This window comes from Dryobates pubescens, chromosome 12, assembly GCF_014839835.1.
Source record: "Dryobates pubescens isolate bDryPub1 chromosome 12, bDryPub1.pri, whole genome shotgun sequence".
Taxonomy (NCBI): domain Eukaryota; kingdom Metazoa; phylum Chordata; class Aves; order Piciformes; family Picidae; genus Dryobates; species Dryobates pubescens.
The window spans coordinates 29,990,210-30,011,969 of record NC_071623.1 but is presented as its reverse complement, the minus strand read 5'-3'; the positions used below and the strand labels follow the sequence as shown (position 1 = coordinate 30,011,969).

Below are 21,760 nucleotides of genomic sequence, written 5' to 3'. Positions count from 1 at the left end.
TGTAATTGAAAGTCTCCTGGCCAGAAGGAATCTTCATTTTCAAGGGTGTTATGGGTGAAAGACCACTACAGGTTTCCATGACACTAAGGCTAAAGGTTAAATGAACACTTAGGGTTTCCACTGATCTGTGAACGACTGTATTGTCTTCACAACTATGACTTGTAAATCTTCTCTAAAATGTGTATACTTGCTGGTATTGCTACCACATAGGTCTCCTCATTAGTAAGGGACCAAGAAGGCTGGGGGGATTTGTAGTTTCTTTTATAACTTTAATATTTTCTCCTTAAATTTTACACTCTTTTCTGCCAGCGGGAAACTTTTGCATCTATTCGACAGAAACATTTGCATGACCAAAATACATTTGCATAGTAAAAGGTAAGATGATTTCAAAATGAATATAATTTTAAAACATGGTTTGAAAGGAAAAAATAGTTTTCAAGTAAAAAATGGTTTTCATGTAACTGAAAAAAATATCAGGTATCCATTGTGATAATAGCTTAAATTTTGAACACAGATTATATTTGTTAATTAATTCAATGTTAATTTGTTAACAGTTTATTCACTACAAGTGCAATTTGGATCAACTGAAGCTGTACTTAAATTTGAGTAGAATTTGATGAAGTTACAACAGGAAATTAAGAGGAAGGCAAAATTTAGTCTTTACTTTGGCTCTTCCAAAAATCAAGATTTCTAAAGTTTTCCTAGTGAGTTAAAGGGGGGAAATCAGACAGAAGACAAAAGTTCCTCCTGATGAACATCAGTGTGATAGGGGAGGGTGCTCTCCTGAGAGGTGGAAAACCCTTGCTCTTTTACTTCATTTTTTTTCTGGAAGAGCCTTACAAGGGGCTGTGAAGTTGTTCTCAGTCTCTCTGTTTTGAAACTGTCACCCTTGCTGTAAAACAAGTGATATGCATTTGGCGAGGGATAGGAATCATGGTGGCCAGATTTGCAGAGGAGTGATATTACATTCTTCCAGGAAGATCTGAGAAACAAAACAAACCCCCAAACAAACAAACCAACCCCTCAAAAAACACCACCATACAAACAAAAGATAAAAAAGCCAACAAAAAGCACACACACCCAAAAAAACCAACAAAAAGCAAAATACACACACGCACAAATCCAAACAACAAAAAAATCTGTTCTGAATTATCCTTCGAAGTCCAGCCTTTTGCTTTCATTCAAAAGCCCAGAAACACAATCTTTTTAATTAATATCCTAACCTACTTCATTATTATTTTGCCAGATGAATGCCCAGTAGGATGGTGAGGGGTTTGGAGCACTATGAGGAGAGGCTGAGGGAGCTGGGGTTGCTTAGCCTGGAGAAGAGGAGGCTCAGGGGAGACCTTATTGCTCTCTGCAACTACCTGAAGGGAGGTTGTAGCCAGGTGGGGACTGGTCTCTTCTCCCAGGCTACCAGCACCAGAACAAGAGGACACAGTCTCAAGCTGCACCAGGGGAGGTTTAGACTGGATGTTAGGAGGAAGTTCTTCATAGAGAGTGATTGCCCATTGGAATGGGCTGCCCGAGGAGGTGGTGGAGTCACCATCATTGGAGGTGTTTAGGAGGAGACTTGATGGGGTGCTCTTTCAACCTGGTCTGTGCCATGCTATGCTTTTCTAAGATTGCTCCTCCATCCCAATACTCTCCTGGGTAAGCCAATGTAGACTGATCCTACAGTTGAGCATGCAGTGGTCAAAACATTTATCAAGAAATATTAATCATTCCTAGATACTATGAAAATGAGATCTCAAAAATATTCCATGCACGATAGGTAAATTTGTAAAACAAATGGCTAATTGTAAAGAAGTTTGGGTTTTTTTCATCCTGAGCTCAGGTATAGTCCAATGGAAGCATTTAGCTTATTTGCATTGCCTGTCATTTCAAGACTGTCAGCTGCCTATTCACTTCTTGAGTTTGAAAGGGCTGCTAAGATTGTCTCAATTTGGAAAATGATTTTGCTTTTCCAGATGTGCGTTAGACAGTCGATTATACGATAGCCTTTCAAGAAAATACAAGATTTGAATTTCAAATACACTGAAGGCTCTTAGCACAGTCCATAATCAGCAAAATTATCACTCAACTCAGCACATTTTATCACAGCTAGTAATCTCTTATCATGTGAACACTTGAGTTAAAAATATTTCCAGTAAAGACTTGTAAGTGCAAAAATGTAACAACTGAAACACTGCTATATATGGTATAATTAAGCACTTGTTTTTTCTGCACATGACATATGTTTTCATTCTGTATTGGAACTTCAATTGGATCTAAATTACTCTGGATCAAACAAAAATGTGTTCAAAATGAAAAAGATGGCTCGCCACTATTATTAAATCATTAACCAAACAGAAAAATTCTGGGCTATAAAGTAAAACTGAAATCACCAGCCAAAAACTAGAACACTAATGCTTAAGTGTATAGCCAGCATGCACAGTGTTAGCCTTTTCTTATATTCTTAAAACCATTAAGATAGATTTCCCTACTGATAAGAATCACTAGCTACCGTAACTCCTGCTCAGTATCAACCAAAGCAGATTATTTAGACATTTATGGTTAACTTCCTAAGTAAAATCAAGTAAAAAATATCTGTGATCAAATGGTACATTTATTTATCTAATCTCAGGTCCAGAATATTGTTTTGGCACTATTCTTCTGACTTCAGCTGCCCTTTGATTCAAGGAAGAAATGGTATTTCTATAAAGCAGTCTCACATTATTTCGTAATGATCACGCTGACAGCAGGTTCTGGAAAGCACAAAGGCCTTGCATTCCTGGAGTATCATAGTCACCAGCTAATGCTTTCTCTAGCAATGTGGAAAGCACACTGCATTTTATCAGAATTAATTGGAGGAGGGTTTGCATTCTAGCAGGGATGCTTTTGTGAGCTTTACATTGACTTGTTAAACTAATGAAGATTCCAAAGAGGTCAATTAGGATTTATTATTTTTCCCCACACACAAGAATTAGATAGAGATGGACCACAGACCTTGTCTGTCAAAAGGAGGAATTTCTCATCACTAATATCCTTGAACCTGATTTGATCCACTCAGCCCATTGCAGTAAATTGTACAGCATCAGCAGGTGCACCCATTAACAGCTCAATGTCCTCTTAACCAATGTTTGTGATCTATTTATTCCAATCACAGTCATGGAACTGAATCAGGCAGCACTATAGACAGATATTAAAAAATACTGCCTTTCCATTAATTTTAAATGACCTTTTAATCTATGTTTAAATATGAATAGAATGAAAATGCATCATTTTGTCATAGACCATGAGAAGAAAGGACTTGAAGAAATTGCAGTGCAAAGGTTAGCCTTTAGTCTCCAGAAACTACTTTACAGAAAAGCAATATGCTTGTAAAGGTGCAAGGATACGGCAGAAATTATCTCCCCTTGTCACAAAAATATAGACAGCTTTTGGAAAACAAAGAAAAGGCATCAAATTAATGCTCAAACCTCCATAACATGAGCCTGAACCTCTCTACCTGTCACTCCTGATGAATATGCTCCTGTGAAAAGCCAGATTATTCAGAATTAGACATCTTTTCAAACTTCCATGGTGCAGGCAGGTCTCTAAGGGAACGGTAAAAGTAGACCTCTTCTGCATATAACAACAGTTTTAATGGCAAAAATTCATCAAAGTCTGTCAAGAGATATTTAATGAGTCAGTTAAGATAAGGAATAATGATGCTGGGAAATGCCACAATTTCCTAGTGTAAGAGGAGTTCTGTTGTTTTCTTCAATAACATTAAAGGATGCAAACTGCCTTCTAGCCACAACGAGATGAAGTGGGATATCAACAGGGTTCTTCACGTGACAGAGTCACGTTAGTAGATGGAGTAAGGTAAGCTTCAAGGCAGGATACACTTCAAACCCAAAATTTTGAAATGGAAAGCATCTAGACAGGCCATGTAGTGATTTTTTTTTCTTGAAAACTCTTCTCTACCTCTGTATTTCCACGGATTTTTTTTCACATCTAACCATACTGAGAAATTCTTAGAACCTTGTACACAGAGGGACAAGAGCACTACGTATTTTATCTGCCCTAATGCAACAGTACTTCAGTAAGTTGATTTAATTGAGCTAAGGACACATTCCCAAACTAGCTGCTTAAGACAATACTGAAGACTAGTGAGAATTGAGCCTTGTTTTTCTGCATCCTAATTCAATACATTAATCATAAACTTATTCATTCTTCACTATGTTTTTTGCAGTCCTATCTCACCTCTAGTGAACTGAACAGCTTCTTTTCTCACTAATCCTGTACTAGGCTGGTTTGTCTTTTGTTTGCATTACTAAGGAACCTCTAGAAAACAAGCAAAAGGCAAACTAGACTTCAGTGCCTTTTTCATACCACAGAGAATTGCAGAGACACTTTTTCATTGCATTTGCTGCAGAAATGTGTACATTCACTTGTATCAATTACATGACCTCACATGCCTTTATTTACACTGCTTTGAAAATACTTTTGATAGGAAAAAACCAATAGGAATTTCTATAGCTCACCATCAGTAACCTCCAGCTGAGCTTTTGCTAAAATGCTTCCAGCCACCGTCAGTGCTTGACAAATGTAGTAGCCTGCATCAGATCGCTGAATGTTGGTGATAGTGAGGTCTCCAGTTGGTGATACTGAATACCTGCTGTTGGGCTGGAGAGGCTGGTTTGGGAAGAGCAGATTCTGCAAAGACAATTCATTTCACATCAGTTCAAAACACCACAAGCACCACTTTTCCCTCAGCTAGAGAGACAATGACTTTTCTTTAAAAGTACTGTATATAAACTAGAAGGAAAAAATAAGCGTGGTTATGACTTCACAAACACATAGAGCTAGCTTTCCCTGCCTTGGGCAACTTGCTGTTTAAATTAGAAAGAGTCCTTTGACAGCACACAGTGGTGTGTTCTGACTGGGGGGTCTAGGCGAGGAGAAATTTTCCAACAATCACACTTGAGCGTTTTGTATTTGTGACACATTCAGCTTCATTCTGAATGCAATTGTAATAATATACTTAGTTCACTATCAAACCAGGAGGACACAATACTACAGTAAACATTAGAAAACTAGCAGAAAGAATCAAATCCTGGAAGACTTGAGGGAGCAAAGCACTATTGTTTGGCTGTGCATACATTCTGGGCAAAGGAGCGAGTAAGAGTGTGGCACAGATGGAAAGCTGTGAGGAAGATACAAACAGGTCATAAAGTAGGAGAAGCTGTCAGAGCTTGAGAATTTGAAGGAGAAATAAAAGGAAATTAAAGCAGACATATACCAAGGCAGAAAAGCATCATGGAGTCTTGAGGGTGAAGAGAAAGAGTATAAATTTCGTGTGGAAATCATCAGAGAGAAAAATCAGTTTCATGTAGGATAAGACATCAGTTAGCACAAAAGAGAGAGATTGGCTTTTGCCTTTGGGCTGGATTGGAGGAAAGAGAAATGTCAGTAAGAATAACTGGAATGGATGTGGTGGTCATTGCATATGATGAGGGACTGAGTGAATCAATAATACAGAAAAAGACTGAAAAGGTTTTAGTGGTGGTGGCATTGGTTTTAATGACAAAGTTACACTATCTGCACAGCTCTTGATGTGAATAAAAGAGAACAGAAAAAAAAGAGAAAATGTGAACAGAAAGGTCAGCAGCATTGCCCAATGAGACAGAAAGGGGAGCAGATTAAACAATAATTAAACAACACAAGCATTAAATAATTAAAAAAACACAAGAACTGTGTCAACTCAACAAGTCTCCATGAAAAATACAGTTCTTTGTATCAGGACCGTTCCAAAACACTGTTACCATGCAGAGCTAAGCTTACAATCATTAGCTCTGTATAGCTTTCCTGTGCTTTCTAATGATGACTTCATATTAAGATTGCCTACATAGGCTAAAAAGAAAATTTAAAAGCATGGAGTAGGGTATTCAATGCATTTTCTATAGATTGCCTTCTGTAGTAGACCTTAATGGTTTACAAAATTATTTTGGAATGACAATAAACTTGGATTTTAAAACATTTGCTTTGAAGTGAAACTCATACCTTTACTGTCTGGGTTTGGCAATAAAAGGAGAGAGATATGCTTTCAATAAGATCTGACACTCCAAGTATCCTTAAAATTGTATTAACCTACTAAGCTACTTGTCATCCCAGGGTCAGTCTTTTTGCTCACTCCTTTTCAATGTCAATGTTCAAGAAATTCTTCACAGCAATTTTTTCCCTCGTAAATCAATATGCAGCCAGTAAACATGTCGGATCCAATAAGAAAAGAAGTGGGAAAATTCTGAAACAATTTCAAGCTACAGGGCTAAGTGGGTCTCAAAAACTGCTCTTTTCTGAATTGCCTTGAAACTTTCAGAATAACCTCTGCCTGGCACAGATACCTACTGAATGAGGGCATTATGAAAACTCTACTATATGAGACAGCTGAAAATTTGTATATGGCTGAGCTTGACTCCGTTTATCACTCACTAGGCAAAGCGTAACCAGAAACACAATGTAAAACACAGTGCAAGGATCAAACTCCTAATTCTTTAGAGGAAAAAGATCCACTGCATTAGAAAGGAGAGGCTGCCCTTTGAATCTTCAGCATGGGCCTGCCTATTCTGTAGAGGAACCACATTCCAGTGAATGTTCCACATAGCAGGAGGAGTTCATTTGGCTCATGACTCCTCCCTTCAAAGACTAGATATTTATGAATTATTATTTGCCCTAAATTATGGTACAACTACTTTTAAAATGTTTTCACAATTTTACTGGGTTTAATTAGCTGTTGGGTTGCTCATTTGGGCACAGTGGTTGCATGCCGAGTTGCAAACAGGAGCACCAAAATCACTCCTGATATAATACCACTGAATCTATCTCAAGGAAGAATTTAATTCAGGGAGTCTAAAGGTTACACCCTGCCCTGATGCATTTCATTGACAGGTGGCTGTTAGACACTGGGGAAAAGGCTACCAAGTACAAAGGACCAGATGTTTCTGCACAAACTGGCACAAAAAATTACTCAGGAGGGAACAGCTCCCCTCCCTTCCAGCTGGTTGTGCTCAGAAACATGGGATTGAAAAATGGATTCACAATGACAAATGCCCTACAATTACCGGAGTGGGCTAACATGACTACATAACATTACTGTGAAAGCTCTCAGTAGTGCTGCAAACAGTTTCTCGAGTAAAAGCTGAAACAAGCATTGTAAAGTCAAGCAGCAACTTATAGCCAGGCACTCAAAGTACGTAGTTTGGCCAAAGCGCTGTTCTCCAGATTTGTGTGATGAGATACAGCATGTGGAAACTCATCTATTACATGGCATTTCATTGTAAAATCTGGTAAATTGCATATTGAGATGGTTACTTCGCTGATGCTCAATTAAGACTAACAGAAAGGTGTAGTGAATCACATTTCAAGCATGCAGGTATCAATTTTTATGTTGCATTTATTTGCCAAAAAAAAGACCATTCTAACCCTCAGGGACCTAGTTCTCAATATGGTAATTAATTTTCCAGGTTTATAATTAAATAGCTTCAGCATGGTAAAATCAGTAGGTAATAACATTCAATTAAAGACACAAGATGCATTTTCACCTTAAAATGTTTTTACCCTTGAAGTGATACCAGTGGAAGAGGATAAAATAGAGTATTAACACTTTTCAATTACGCTAAATGACTTTAATCCTGCAAATGATGTCCTACTTTAATTAGAAGCTCTTCTCTTTATTACAGCATGATGGATGTCCACTTTATTAGATTCAAGTGTGACACTATAAGCTCACTTTACATAAACATTACCATGTTATTAAAATGCTCTACAAGGAAGGGTTTTTAAATGTTTGCTAGCACATCAGTACTTCTATAATTTCAATATGCTCTTCTACTTTCCCCTTGGAATAATTTTCACTTTAGTGAGACTCACAATACTATGCTTTTCCAGGATGTGATGCACGGAGGCTAGAAGTTCTCCAAATAGTGCACTGGAAGAAACATACTGAAGATAAAGCTTGCACACCTACAAGCTTAGGTTACAAAGTAACGGTGTTATGTGATTGTAAGCCACAAATGCAACAGAACACACAATGCTGTCAGCCTTGATTCTGTCATTCTGGACCAGCTATCTGACCTCATGAGAAGGTGAAGCAGAAGCAGGTGAGGCAGAGCAGAAGATACTCAGTTCAGTTGTTACCCCATTTTTTGAATCGAGCTGGTACACACAATGTCTCCAGATTAGACAAAAGGCACATCTGCTCTGCATAGCACAATGCAGATACTTGAGCTAACTCATATTGCCACGTGGGAAAAAGTAGCACAGGGCTCTGAAAAGACTGATTCAGCCAATGGAGAAAAGCACATGGTATAGATACAATGACAGGCATAGCCATGACAATCCTCACCATGGAGCTGCAGAAGACACTATCCTTGGGCATCAATTTGCCCCTTTTAATCTTTTCTCATGTGCAAAAAAGAACACAGCACACAGGTTAGAGTGTTCAGATTTAACGTACTAAAACGTTGAAAGTGGGAAGGTGTGAATTCTGCTGTGACATTGTGCCAATACAGCAACAGCAATAAAAAATATTATGGCATGACATTAAAATACTAATCTATACAAGTTAGTAAGGATTGATGGCAACAACAATATTTTGGCAACATCAGAAACTTTGCTTTCAAAAAATGACAGTAAGGGTCAGGGAAATATCTGCAAAATCAGATTCAGAAATTTCCTGAGACAATTTCCTGAAGAAAGCATCTGCCAGCTGGAAACCTGTATCTGTATGCACTATGAGAATATGCCAATGCAAATCAGCTTGCTATATGTATATCTGCTTCATCATGTCTAGACAGGTTGTGAACTGTAATTACTGACTCTGATTAGTTAAAAAATTGAGTCATAACTTTTTATCTCCTATGTTTGTCTCACCCACCTGTTTGTTGGGGATTTCAGAATGAAAAGTCTTTAAGATATATACTATTGGGTTTTATGTGCTTATAGAGCACCTAGCACAAGTTTCATGAACTTAAATTGACTTTGAGTTCTTCACAATATTAATTTTTTTAAAAGAGATAAAAAAAGGTAGAGAACAGTGATAATGTAAAAGACAAACTTCTGTTTTAAGGCAAATTAAAATGAAAGGTGATATAAATGCTTGTCTTTAAAATGTAACAATACAGCTATTTAGAAAGTAACATACCTGGCTTCCTTCTTTTTGCCAGAAAACAGCTGGCTGTGGATTTCCTTTAGTTTCACAAGGAAAAGTCACTGTTCGACCCTGGGCTACAATCTGGTCTCGTGGTCTCACCACAAACTGTGGAGGAGCTATAATGTAAGGGGAAAAAAAACAAACAAGAAAGGTGTAAATTCAGGCTATTTTACAAAGGAGAGATGAGGAATATTGAAGGAAAGAGACAACATTATGGAGATTTGGTTTATGCCAAAGGACATAACATCAGAAACATCAATTAGTATAGACAGAACTAATATATAAACAACAACAACAACAAGAGGAACAAAAAGAGTAGCAGTAGCAGTATGTGATATCCCCAGTTGTTAAAAACGAAAACAAACACCCCCAAACACACATAGAATTCCCCCAAAACATTACAACCATACATGCTAGAGTAAATTCTGATGACAATAAATGCTAAGCAGCAGTCAGGTGCTTATGATGCTGACTCTGGATGTATTCTACCTTTTGCCTGGGCAGACATCAGCACTCTCACACCCTCTACACTACATGCGGCTCGTTGTGTTGGACCTATCAAGTATTGCAAAGCATGAATTAGGGTATAGACACTGCATTTTTCATGACAGCAGGAAACAAGTTCAAAAGCTCCCTGTTGAGACAGTGTGGTCAAGAATGGAGTGGGAAGGAGGATCTGTTGTAAAAAGAACAGTTGCTAAAACAACACAAACTTGAGAGGTGCAGATTTCTGCTTGTGTAAAGCCAAGACAGAAGCAAGTGTTGAAGAATTAGAGGGCAGCAGTGAGCAGTGGTCAAGAAAGAATAGGTATTCCAAGATATCAGGAAGAGACAAGTAAAAGAGAAAGTGAGTTAAAACAAGAAAGAAGAACCAGGGCTGGCTATATTTTCAAGTAGATGGCATTAACAGTATTCAGATGTAGAAGGCCAGGAAGCACAGTCAGAAGTGAACAATAGTCGCAGTTTGACTTATCTGTGGGTACTGATTGAGAATAGACTGTCAATGCTTGGTGGGAATAAGAAGGCAAAGAAAAGGTGCTGATGTGCAGAAGGAAAGTGGGGAAGAAGCTGTGTTGGAAGATTTGAGAGAAAAAAAAATTGATGTCTGATTCTGTTGAGCACGATGTCATAAGGCAAATGGCTTTTCTATGCATTACATGCAAATACTGCCTCCTTGGTTCACATCAGAATTCACTGGAACTGGATTTATTCTATTTGGTATACCTTAAAAATTATTAACTAACTTTTGAAGCAGGCTGAAGAAGGGGAAGAAACAGTTAAAAAAGTACACTCCAACCACAGTTATTTTATTCCACTATTGGTTTGGTGATTCTGGAGAAGGATGGTTTAGGAACACTAAGCTTTTAGGTAAACAGAATTTAAGTGTTTTAGAAAACCATATTTTCATCATTATAATTACAAACTATTTAATTAGGCATGAAGAGCAATCAAGACCCTGCTTCCGATTACACCTGCTGACAGCACAGACATAAATCTGCTATCTGCATAGAAATGCATGCAGATCTGATGGGTTTTTTTGAAATACATTTTGCAGTTATCTCATGAGGTACTTTCCAAGGCTTTGCAGATCAGCAGGAGTCTAAAGAGCACCAGTCTTAATAGTGCTGGTATAATGCACTCTCTAAACAAGAACTACAAAGCGCTTAATAAACTTGAATCACCACTAGTTTGGAAGGCAGAGGGTGAGGAGAACATGAGGAGTCTTCCTTCTGGCTCACAATCCTAAACACAGATTTGGGCTCTCTGGAAAAAGAAGCAGCCATGTCTTTCCCAGGCCTCAGTAGGTGCTAAATCTTCTGAAAGGGCAGGGATGAAGGGCCAGGTGCCCTGCTGCTGCGTGTTTATATCTGTACGTTTTGAGGTTTCTGTAAGAGCATAAGTGTTGCTACACATACTCCAGGATCCAAACTCACACTGTACTATTCCTAAAGTACTGGACTGCAGGAAGTTACTTGTTTTCCCTTAGTTTGCCTAGAATTTCCATATGCAATCCCTACAGTATCAGAAAACAAGAATCTGGTAATTGGTGTATGTATTTGTTCATTCAACATATGGGATGGTAAAGAGAGAAAGGCTTCTAAGCTGCAAACTGGAAACCTCAATTCCTATAGGCATACCTGCAGGTAACTCTACAGCTGTGCACCCATTGAATAAAGATCACTGAATTAGTTCAGTGTTTAGTGCTCAACCATAGAAGTTCATTGCCCAAGTTATTAATACAGATCAATAGCGACCTCAGGCAGAGCAGAGAACTGAAAAATTCTAACATCTTTAGGTGTTATATCTGCCTTTGACAGAAACTATGCATGAGTCCTCTGTCTATGCTGTGTTATGGGTGGCCTCAAGACCATAATCTTTCTATCCTGATGCTAAAATCCTGGCTTCAGAAGACAATCCTATATATCATACCTAATCATGATCAATGCCTAAGATGACTTTGTAAAGCATGCTTGGTGCACTGGGGGTATGTTATGCAGCCAGTGCTCTGAAACAGATCAACAGAAGGAAGAAGGGCATGTCATTTCCATGAGCCTACCTTTCAAATCATGGAACCAGATAAATGCAAGGTAGGTAAATTTAAGGGTTCATCTGAAACATTTTCACATACACAAGGCTGTATTGTAGGTGAATAATACAAAGTTCTGAGCAGATATAATAGAACTGAACTTGCCTCAATAGAAGACTTTTCAATAACCAAATTTGGTAGTCAAAGAATGAGAGAGAAAAGTCCCAGTTTCTACCTAGTTTCTACTTTTTTTTACCTACCACTAATGTTGTTCAAAATTATTGTCGTATTCAGCTATAGCCATGTTCATAGACAGCCTCTGATAAAAATGACATTGTTTACAGCACTTAAACAATGTTTTCACCATATCAGTTTTATCTATCAACTTCTAGTTGAATAATGCAAATGGAAAACTGAAAGCAGCAGTTAATAATTGCAGGAGTGTTTCTTGGTCAAGTCTAACTACAAAAGCACTAATTCTGTCATTATCCCCAGAGAATGCAAAACAACCCTGCCCAGTGACAGCAAGGCTATTCTGACAGAATAAGCACTTAGGCTCTTCAATTCTCCTAAAAAAAACCAGAGCTCATTATCTTCAGATATTGATGTTGTTATAAAGATAGATAAATATTACTACTCCCATTTCATGGAAAGGTTAACTGAGATCATGACAGCTTCAGTGGAACAGTGGACAAAACTGAATTCGTGCCCTTATTGCTTCACTCTAGGTGAATTTTTCTAAACATTCTGAACAAGTACAGTTAGAGAAGTAACAGCAGGCTTGATGTGCTTCAGCTGCTGCATTTATATGGTACTTCAATGCTTAATTCAAGCTAAACATTAAGGTCATTAGAAGAATTTGCTGAAAAATATGTTAGGAAGCAGGAAACGGAGTGTTGTGACTATCAGCATATTACCCTTTACTGTTTCATATCTAACATTAGATAGGAATAAACAGAGTGGAAAAAACTCTTGCTTAATTGGCATTTGAAAATCAAAGACAATAGCTCTAAGAGGAAATATATTGCTTGGGTTTGAGGGGACTAGCCAAAAATATGAAAAAAAGAAGAACAATTAAGACTAGAGACCTAGTGCACTTCTATTGATACTTTGTTTTTTGAGAACTTTAAATAGTACACAGTAAATTAGATTTGATTCCTGGCAAATTATGCTTTGATACTGCATTCAGCAAGTGCTGACTTCAATCAATGTCACACTAAAGCTCTGTTATGCTAATAGCTACTTGTGAGGCTGAGTGAGATGGTATGGAAATCAGATGGTTGAACATGAATAGAAAGCATAGGCCATGTATGAGGAGGCTTTGAGATGAGGGGATGGGGGGACCCTAAGGTTAATCACATCATGTTCAGAACTGTTTTTACAGCACAGAACAGTTTTCTACTGCAAGAATTAAAATGGAGATAGAAAAGCATGAGCAGTAGTAAGCATTAGTTATGCCGTTCAAAATGCGAAGAGCACGTTCTGTGGCACTCTTTCTAGATGTTGTTTTATGCCTGATTGAATGGATCTTTTATTCTATTAATAAATATATATAAAAGTAGCCTCTGCTGAAGGGTTAAAGCCTTTTAAATAAAAACAAACAAGAAAGAAGAAACAAACACTGTGAATTATTTCAAAGAGATTTCTTAACTCTTGTCCAATCTTAATAGCTACCAGACTCTCTAATCTGGTGGGATGGTTTGCATTCATTTCTTTCCCAGTTGTGTTGCTGAAAACTAAAGGTTATGTTAAGTCATCAGGAGCTGATAAAGCTGCTGGTGTAAAGAAGCTTGACTGAAACAGTGAGTTCATGCCTCCCAGGTGAACTCTGGTCACCTGATATGATACATGGCAGAAGACTCTGAAAGGTAGGGCAAATTTACCAGTAAAAAAAAATAAATTTATAGCAAAAAGCACACTGCTCCCACATCAAGTGCTAGAAAGGCTTTCTTCCAGTAACACAGTTTTCTAAGCTGAACTTATGATTTGTGGTTCACATTTAATGATCCTTGGGGAATTTTATTATCATGACTTGCTCACAGATTTCCCCTGTTCCCAGGTCCCTTGGGGCTCACAAACGATATTGCTCTGATTTTAATTAAAAGTACACATTTTAGCAAGTTTTAGCCCAGTATTGCTACCACAAGCTGAAATGGAATTGTAACCACAACATCTAGTATCAGTGGGATTTCTGTTGTTTGGGTTTCTTCTAAATGTCATCAATTACCTAAGGCAGCTGCCACAACACCCAAATCATTTTACACAATCCAAACAATGAAAACTTTAGCAATCTGTTAATTATATGTACGAAGATAAAATGTTCTCATATACCATGGCATATGAGGCTTTATTCAAAGCTCACTGAAGTTGATAGAATTCTATTTGATTATGGGGTCTTTGGATCAGACTCGCTGAAAAAGATATATACTACAGGAAAAGAGTGATAGCAGCAAATTTAGTGTGTTCTCTTTTTTCCATGATTTCTTCTTCAGGTTCTGCCAACACAATGGAAGAATGAGTAGGTTGTAAGGATAACGAGTGATTCATGAAGCCCTGCACTAGACCCCTGATATGACTTTAAAATGACACTGGTGGAAGTGGCAAAGATGCTACTTGGTTTGGATTCTTCTGATAGGCAGCTTCCAATAACCAAGGTGAGTATCAGTAATCCATAGCTCAGATGCCATCTCACACATTGACAACACTTAAAAATGAAGTCTTGTATATCCTGCACCAGCAGATCAGCTACAGAAAAGTAGAAGCACAGGGGCCAAGTAGGGAGAACTTTTAGCAGGCTAAATTAAAAGCAGCACTGGGGGGAGAGGAATCAGGCTACAAAGAGGTAGAGAAGTAGACAGCAAAAGGCCCCTCAACTTAAGAACGACATTGAGACTCTTGAAGGTGTCCAGAGAAGGGAAACAAGGCTGGTGAGAGGCCTTGAGCACAAGCACTACAAGGAGAGGCTGAGGGAGCTGGGGTTGTTTAGCCTGGAGAAGAGGAGGCTCAGGGGAGACCTTATTGCTCTCTACAACTACGTGAAGGGAGGTAAACAAAGGTGTGCACTTTCTGTCCCTCAATTCCATTTCCAGTGCTCTAAGTTCAGGAAGAGTACTTTTTCTAACCCACTCCTTCTCTTTTACATTACAATGCATTTAAATATTAAGTTTAAATGTCTGTCCTGAATTTCATCTCAATATTAGATTGCAGCCTGCCTTTATTTAATCATATATCTCTATTTTATTACATCTTGTCCAATTATCTCCTTTAAGTGACTCCTTCACCTTACAGATGATGCTGGAAAATCCCTTCTAGAAAGCTTTTCACTTAGTTTTGATGCATATAAAGAAGGGTAGCACTGATTCTGTCTGTCCAGTAACTTGCTCAAGACTTTCTCTACCCTAGAAAATGTTTTTTGATTTTTTTTTCTTTTTCCTCAAGCTTCTGAGATTCAGGATGTAGCCCTTGCTCAGATCAGATGGAATAGAAATGGTTTCCTAAAATGTTAACATTTTAGCCCACTTTCTACTGGAAACTGTAACACTAGGGGATGACTTGTGCTACTATACTTCCTCTCAGTTTAGCAAACAAAATCAATGATGTCAACAAAAAGATACATAATATGTCATGATTCCTTTTGTCACGGGAGAGAGAAGAGAAAATGCTGGTAAACATGTTTTAAAAAGAAAAGCCCACCTCTTCCTGATATAGCAAGATTTCATCAAAATAATGAGTATAATCTGGTTATCTCCTTCAACAAACCACAAATCCATATGCTGAAGATCAGAGCTAAGGAGATGATGAGAACACTAAAAGAGCCTAGGTAGGGTAATAGGCTACATCTATAGTGAGAAAGATGACAAGTTCCTGGTTTGTTTAGCCTTGAGAACAAAAAAGGCTGAGAGGAGATTGTCTGCTGAGTTTGGGCCACTGTTAAGTGAAAAGAATAGGAGCAAGGAAGAAAAAATAACACTATTTATGCTGACTGACAAAGTTAGCATTCAAGAAATAGGGTATACAGTAGTTTTGATGTTGAATAACACTGAGATCATGTCCAAACTGTAACATGGTTAGCAGCAAGTGAGCAAAGAAGGGAAAAGGAAAAGTGAGTGGATTAATGTATTGATTTACTTGTAAGTGATTTTCCCTTTTACAAAAAAGGAGGAGAAAGTTAAGGGGAAGCAACATATCAAAAGACATTTTCATATACTAATCTTCAAAGCCTTATGGAGAGACTCAGACCACATTGAAGAAAATTCCCAGTGATTTGAGCAAGCTTCAGGAAAGTTAAGAAAGATTTGCACACTGAACTTCTTAAAACTTTCCCAAGCTAGACTTCAGCAATAAAAATATAAATGGATAGATCAATCACTTACTTAATCAATAAATAAGGTGCATTTGCTGTAACTGGGTTTTTACAAGAGAAAACAGAAACATTGTGAGTCCTGGCACAAACTTGGTGCCATAGTGAAATGAGCCAGGACTTCACAGCATGACATACTAGAACTTCAAGTAGATACACCGCCATCTTTCACACTCATCATTGAAGAACCACCCTTTATCAGATCTTCTGTGTTTCTGTCCTGATCACCATTTGGCACACACAAGAAGACTTGGAACATCTAGGAACGAAGGCAAGTTCTGTGGATCAGCACTTAAATGCTTGGCTGACAATGTGCACAGTGTCTACTTGCAGTGCCATTCAAGCCCACATATTGCAGATGTAGTTCTGTGATATCTGAAGTCATTATAGAATTCAAATATAAGTTAAATCTATGTTGGTCTTTAAAGGGTTAAAAAGGTCAGAACAAGTCAGCTCCATATGCTAATCCCTTACCTGCTATACAAAGAGATCTGAATTTTATTCTGTAATGAGTTTTTCTCTTAAATCTGAAGAATTTGGCTGGTTTGAAGCAGGAATGATGTGTTATTCTTTCACTTAAGGAAGAATGAAATTAAGAAAAACTATTGTCCACTAATTTCTTTGCCTTCTTATGAAAACTTCTGAGCGGTAGTAGCAGTAGACAGGCAACATACCACACCGATGTAGATTTGAGATTTCTATCAGTGAAAGATGGCACCATAGTGCCAAGCATGATCTCACCTCTACTGTCACATAGCAATCACCATTACTATCATTTTATAAATCCTCAGTGTCTTGGATGAAGGTGACATATTCATAACTGTACTAAAAAATAAAAGCATTCATCCTATAACGACTTTCCTTACAAGAGTCACAGTGGAGAAGGATGAGAGATTTTTCTCACCACTTTGAACCATCTGAGCTCTATGATTTCTAGTCACAACACCTAATACAACTTTGTTTAAAACACAGAACTTTCTATTTTATGTCTCATGCTGCACCACTCTTGATAGACTATTAAGTCATGTCAGGCTCACTTATGTCATCAAAAGAGTGAAATGCATCATGGAGGCACACTGCACTTAAACGTGAGCAGACTGTATTTAATTAACATGAAATTAGGAGAATTCATGGCAGGAGCTTCTCTCTTCTCTAACATGTAGGGAAGTGAAGTTTTTGTAACTTGGCTGGTCTCCCTTTACATCCATAGTTAATTCCAAATACTTCTACCTAGGTAGCAAAAGTATCTGGTTATTTGCTGCCCATAGCTTCTTTCAGGGAAGATGACTTATAGCATATGACAGTAAATGAAGTAAATTTGAGTTACTGCATGGCAACTGAAATGCAAAGAAGTGTGTTTTCACTTGGATGTAGTTAAAATTGCTTCAGAAACAGAGTGGTGTGTCATGACTTTTTGGATGATGAGTAAAAAGGTGACTGAAACATCAGACACATTTTCAGAGATCTTCTATTAGATCTTGAGGTCCTCTGCCTGAAATCAGTATAGCAACTGCTTTTCAAAAGCGGGTCAGTGTTGCTTTCATTAGGGCTGTATGAAACTCTGGGGCCTCTCCCAGCTTTTGTGCATCTTTTAGCACTTATTCTGCTGCCTACATGACATAAGAAATACAGCAGAATGTGAAAATGAGAAAATACAAATTTACTTATCTGGAAAATTCATCTAATGGGTGAAATCATAATAGAAATGGTGTAAATGGGGATAAATATCTGGCTGCCTAAAGCCATAGGGTGTAAATCCTGCCATAAATATTTTCAAAAGTTTATAAATAAGAGAATATACATTTTAGAAATGGGCAATGCGTTTAATTCCTAGCAGCAAATCCCAACATGATGAGTAATCTGGCATAGAAGTGTTAAAATCACCAGCTGCCATCCACCTCAGGCAGAACCATACCTCATTTTGTCTATGCAGTATATACCATATGTTAATAACTGCTTGAACCAAACATGGTCATCGGTAATCCCACTCCTGAATTTTCCACTCAAGCTGAAATTTAAATAAAAACATCACAACTAACAGAACAAATATTTGAAGCAAATATTGAATAGAAAATAAAAATTAATCCATTTACAACACGAATTACAGTCCTGGAACATTAAAAATACATTTCTCTATTCTTCATTGCCAAGCCATTGAAAGAAAATTGTTTGGTCTCGTTTAAAACATAATGCAGACAAAGAATGTCTGCTTTGAATTGGAAGTAGTGATGAAAGGCAGAGCTACCTAGATAATTCTCAAGTGTGACAAAAGAATATAAACTTTTAAACTGTTCCCCTGCAGTTAAACATGTACATAAATATATAGGCATACTTCTGTCAAAATGTCGCCCTCCTAGAGAGCTGTGAGTTTAATAACATTAAGCAGTGCTTGCTTTAGTTTTCTTTCTGTAAGGACATGTATTTTTGCTCTGCATTCCTGTTAAATTCCTGAGCAAAAAAATGCTACAAGATTTGACTCACCATTCTTGTCAAATGACAATTTTAATGGAAGATTACTTGGGCTTCTTGGTGAGGAACTGGTGGAGGAGACAGAAGTTACTTTGTTTTGCCTTACTGGGCTTTAAATTAAAAACCCAAATGCCCACAGGATAGGCAGATGCTTGCTTTCCCTACTCTTGAATGAAACAAAGATATGAAGTGTAGAATTTCATAGAATCATAGAATTGTTAGGGATGGAAGGGACCTCAAAGGTCATCCAGTTCCAACCCTTCTGCCATGGGCAGGGACACATCACATTAGATCAGGTTGCTCAGAGCCACATCCAGCCTGGCCTTAAAAACCATTTAATTCCAGATTGTTAAGCAAAAACCATTAGAGGTATAAACTATCATAAGGACAGCACTGCCTTTTATACAGGTACAGGATCAGATTAAATCAAGCTAAAGAAACTGATCTGCTTATACAAAGCAATCACTACATACACACTTGTATGAGAGTTTGGTATGTTAAATATCCCTTTGGAGTTAGACTTACTAATAAACTTTTCAGAATTCACAAAGATAATCACTAAATAAAATAATTTGATAAAGACAATAAGCTTATTTAATAATTATTTTCAGGGCAGCCATTCTAATTTATGTTTCCTAAATTAATAACATAAAGGAAGAATTTTCTTTGGACTACATGTTCACTTGCAAAAGAATAACAAGGGCAGGGAATGTCTCAAAGTGATCACAGCATGGTCACACTTAAAGTAACTTGAGACTAAGAGCTTCTGTACAAACTTTGGAGAATTATGGAAGACTCAATGGCCAGAAAAGCTTCCAAAAAAACATTGGTGTTCTGAAATGAGACACCCTCAACAACTGGAGATTGTTGAGGGTGTCTCATTCCTTGTGACTCTCCAGTCATCTATGTTATATGGCTTTCACAGAGCCGCAAACACTTTTTAGTTTGTGACATTCTTTTTTGCCTTGGTTTTCTTGTAAGAGTGAGCAAAGTGAGAAAAATTTCTAAGAAGTAAAATATTTTAATCTTGTAGCATTTTCTTAGTGAATTAAAAAAGCATGGGGAAATTTCTTCCAAGCTTTCTCTAGTCTTCTAGTTACAATTCCTGGGAACTAACTTCTTGAGAACTAGCTTAATGCCAAAGTAATACAGTAGTGAATAGGGTTAAAGCTTGCTATCAAAATCCCAGATGGAGAACAGTGAATTTCCATTCTGCACAGGAAATTCTCCAGATGTGCAGAAGCCATGCCATGAACACAGAGATACTTGGCTCTATGTATGCTAGTGCAAGCAAGCTAGTAAGCATGAGATGACCTTAATTCTGGAAACAGAGGCCTAACCTGGATTTTATCTTTAAATTATTCCAACCTTTCTTCCTCCAAACTCATAACAGTGATGAGCTGAGAGAGTTCAAACTCAGAAACTGTAGTCACACACATATCTAATGAAAGTTTTGCCTAAATAAAACCAAACCCTTCATCAGTCTCTATAGACACCAGTACTAACTTTTCACACTAATGATAAAGAGTCATCTTTATTCTGAAAGATACATCTGAACACAAACTACAAAAGTCAGGGGAGCAGCGCAGCTGATTGTTTAGAAAATCCATAGAGGCACAGAGTAAATATCCGTGAAAGAAACTTAAATAATATGTTCAGGATATTTCTGAAAAACAAAAGGGAATTGAAGCTACTGACAGTGGCAAATTTTCCATTCTCCTGAGTTATGTTTTTATAAGTTTTCAGAAGCAATTTCAAAAGCTTGGGGAAAAATAAAACAGAATTTTCATTATGGGATTCTAAAATCCAGAGGATGTCTTCCTCTAGACTTGTTATTCAAAACAGTCCTCATTCTACACAGTGCATTCCAAAATGCACTCCAAGATGACCCAAGGGCAAACATCAGTGATGAACCTTCTTAACAAGCACGGAAATCTACTCCATCCCCTCTTCAATTTCAGGACTACTTAATTTCAAGACTTTTTGAAAGATACAAGACGGGACATGCAAAGCCTGCACTTTCACTGATACGCAATAAAAGCATAATGAGCAGATCATCTAGGGCCTGATAGAAGCTCATAGAAGTCAATACAATCCTTTCTGTTGATTTCAATGGCTTTTATACCAGGCCCTTAAACAGACTGTTAAAAGAGTCTGAAAGAACGATTTTGTCTCGGTATCACCATACCCACCCCATTTCAACAATTGGTATTTGTTGGTGATTTAGCAAATGCAGTTATACACGACACAGCAGAAAATACAAAGTTCAGAAACAGCACTTTGTCAGTCGAAATCACTTGCCTGGTGTTAGACAGTTAAAACTATACAGCACTGTCTGCTAATTTTAGCCCGTTAAGCGCGCTGGCTGCTAATTTTAGCCAGGTAAATGCTGTTGCAAATGAAAGATGAAGCATTGCATGAAGCCATGCTAAAATGGATAGAAGGATGGTTACTTACCAACAGGGCGAGCTGTTGACATTACAATGGTGTAGTGAGAACATAAAAAAGAAATTAAAAAAAGAAAAGAATATCTGTCAGAATGCATGACGTGTAATGTTACCCTCCACTATGGATACTACCATGATTGCTAACCCCTCAAATGGCAGCCTAAGTAAAACTGTTTACTGTTGTTACTCTTCAGTCACATGCCACTATTATCACATTTACTTGAGTATAGCATCTGAACAAGCTGATTGGAACCATTCTCTGAGAAACATTTTTTATTATCTTCGCATGCCATCACCAAGTATCACTGTTAATGCCTGATAAAAGAAAGATTGCATTGCGTTAGCACAAACATTTAGATCCTGATAAACATATCAATTTAAGCTGCAGACTGCCAAATGTCATACCAGTAGATGCAAGGTATTTGCTTTCTGAGTCAAATACCAATAGAAATTTAAACTTGAAGAGTCAGTACCTTAGCAAGGGCTACGGAATGCCCAGGACAGTTTTTCTCATTCAGTATGAGACATAAAAGCTTGAAAGCTTTACAGCACACTGCTTTTTCCACTGACAAAAACATAACAAATAGATTGAAATGGCTACAGGGATTTCAACCTGGAATCTCCCAAATTACTGTTTAGATAACTTCTACTTCCTAAAAAATTTGCTGCTAAATGATTGACAGGTTAATACTGTTTCAGGTTGATATCAAGATTGAAAGCTGCTGCTGCAACAAGTGATTTCTTGATTATAGAAACAGTCTTTCATCATGCCCGTGCTG

The 21,760-nt window shown here is 37.6% G+C and overlaps 1 protein-coding gene across 11 annotated transcripts in view; it reads right to left on the bottom strand.

The window, feature by feature from the left end:
- ROBO2 (roundabout guidance receptor 2) overlaps nt 1-21,760 on the bottom strand; it is a 930,309-nt gene that overhangs the window by 96,193 nt on the left and 812,356 nt on the right. For all 11 annotated transcript variants that reach the window (XM_054165756.1, XM_054165759.1, XM_054165758.1 and 8 more), the window contains exons 7-9: nt 20,992-21,003; nt 9,170-9,294; nt 4,512-4,683 (exon numbers count right to left, since the gene is read on the bottom strand). In XM_054165756.1, the coding sequence (XP_054021731.1) occupies nt 4,512-4,683; nt 9,170-9,294; nt 20,992-21,003 (309 nt within the window). The remainder of the gene's footprint in view (nt 1-4,511; nt 4,684-9,169; nt 9,295-20,991; nt 21,004-21,760) is intronic.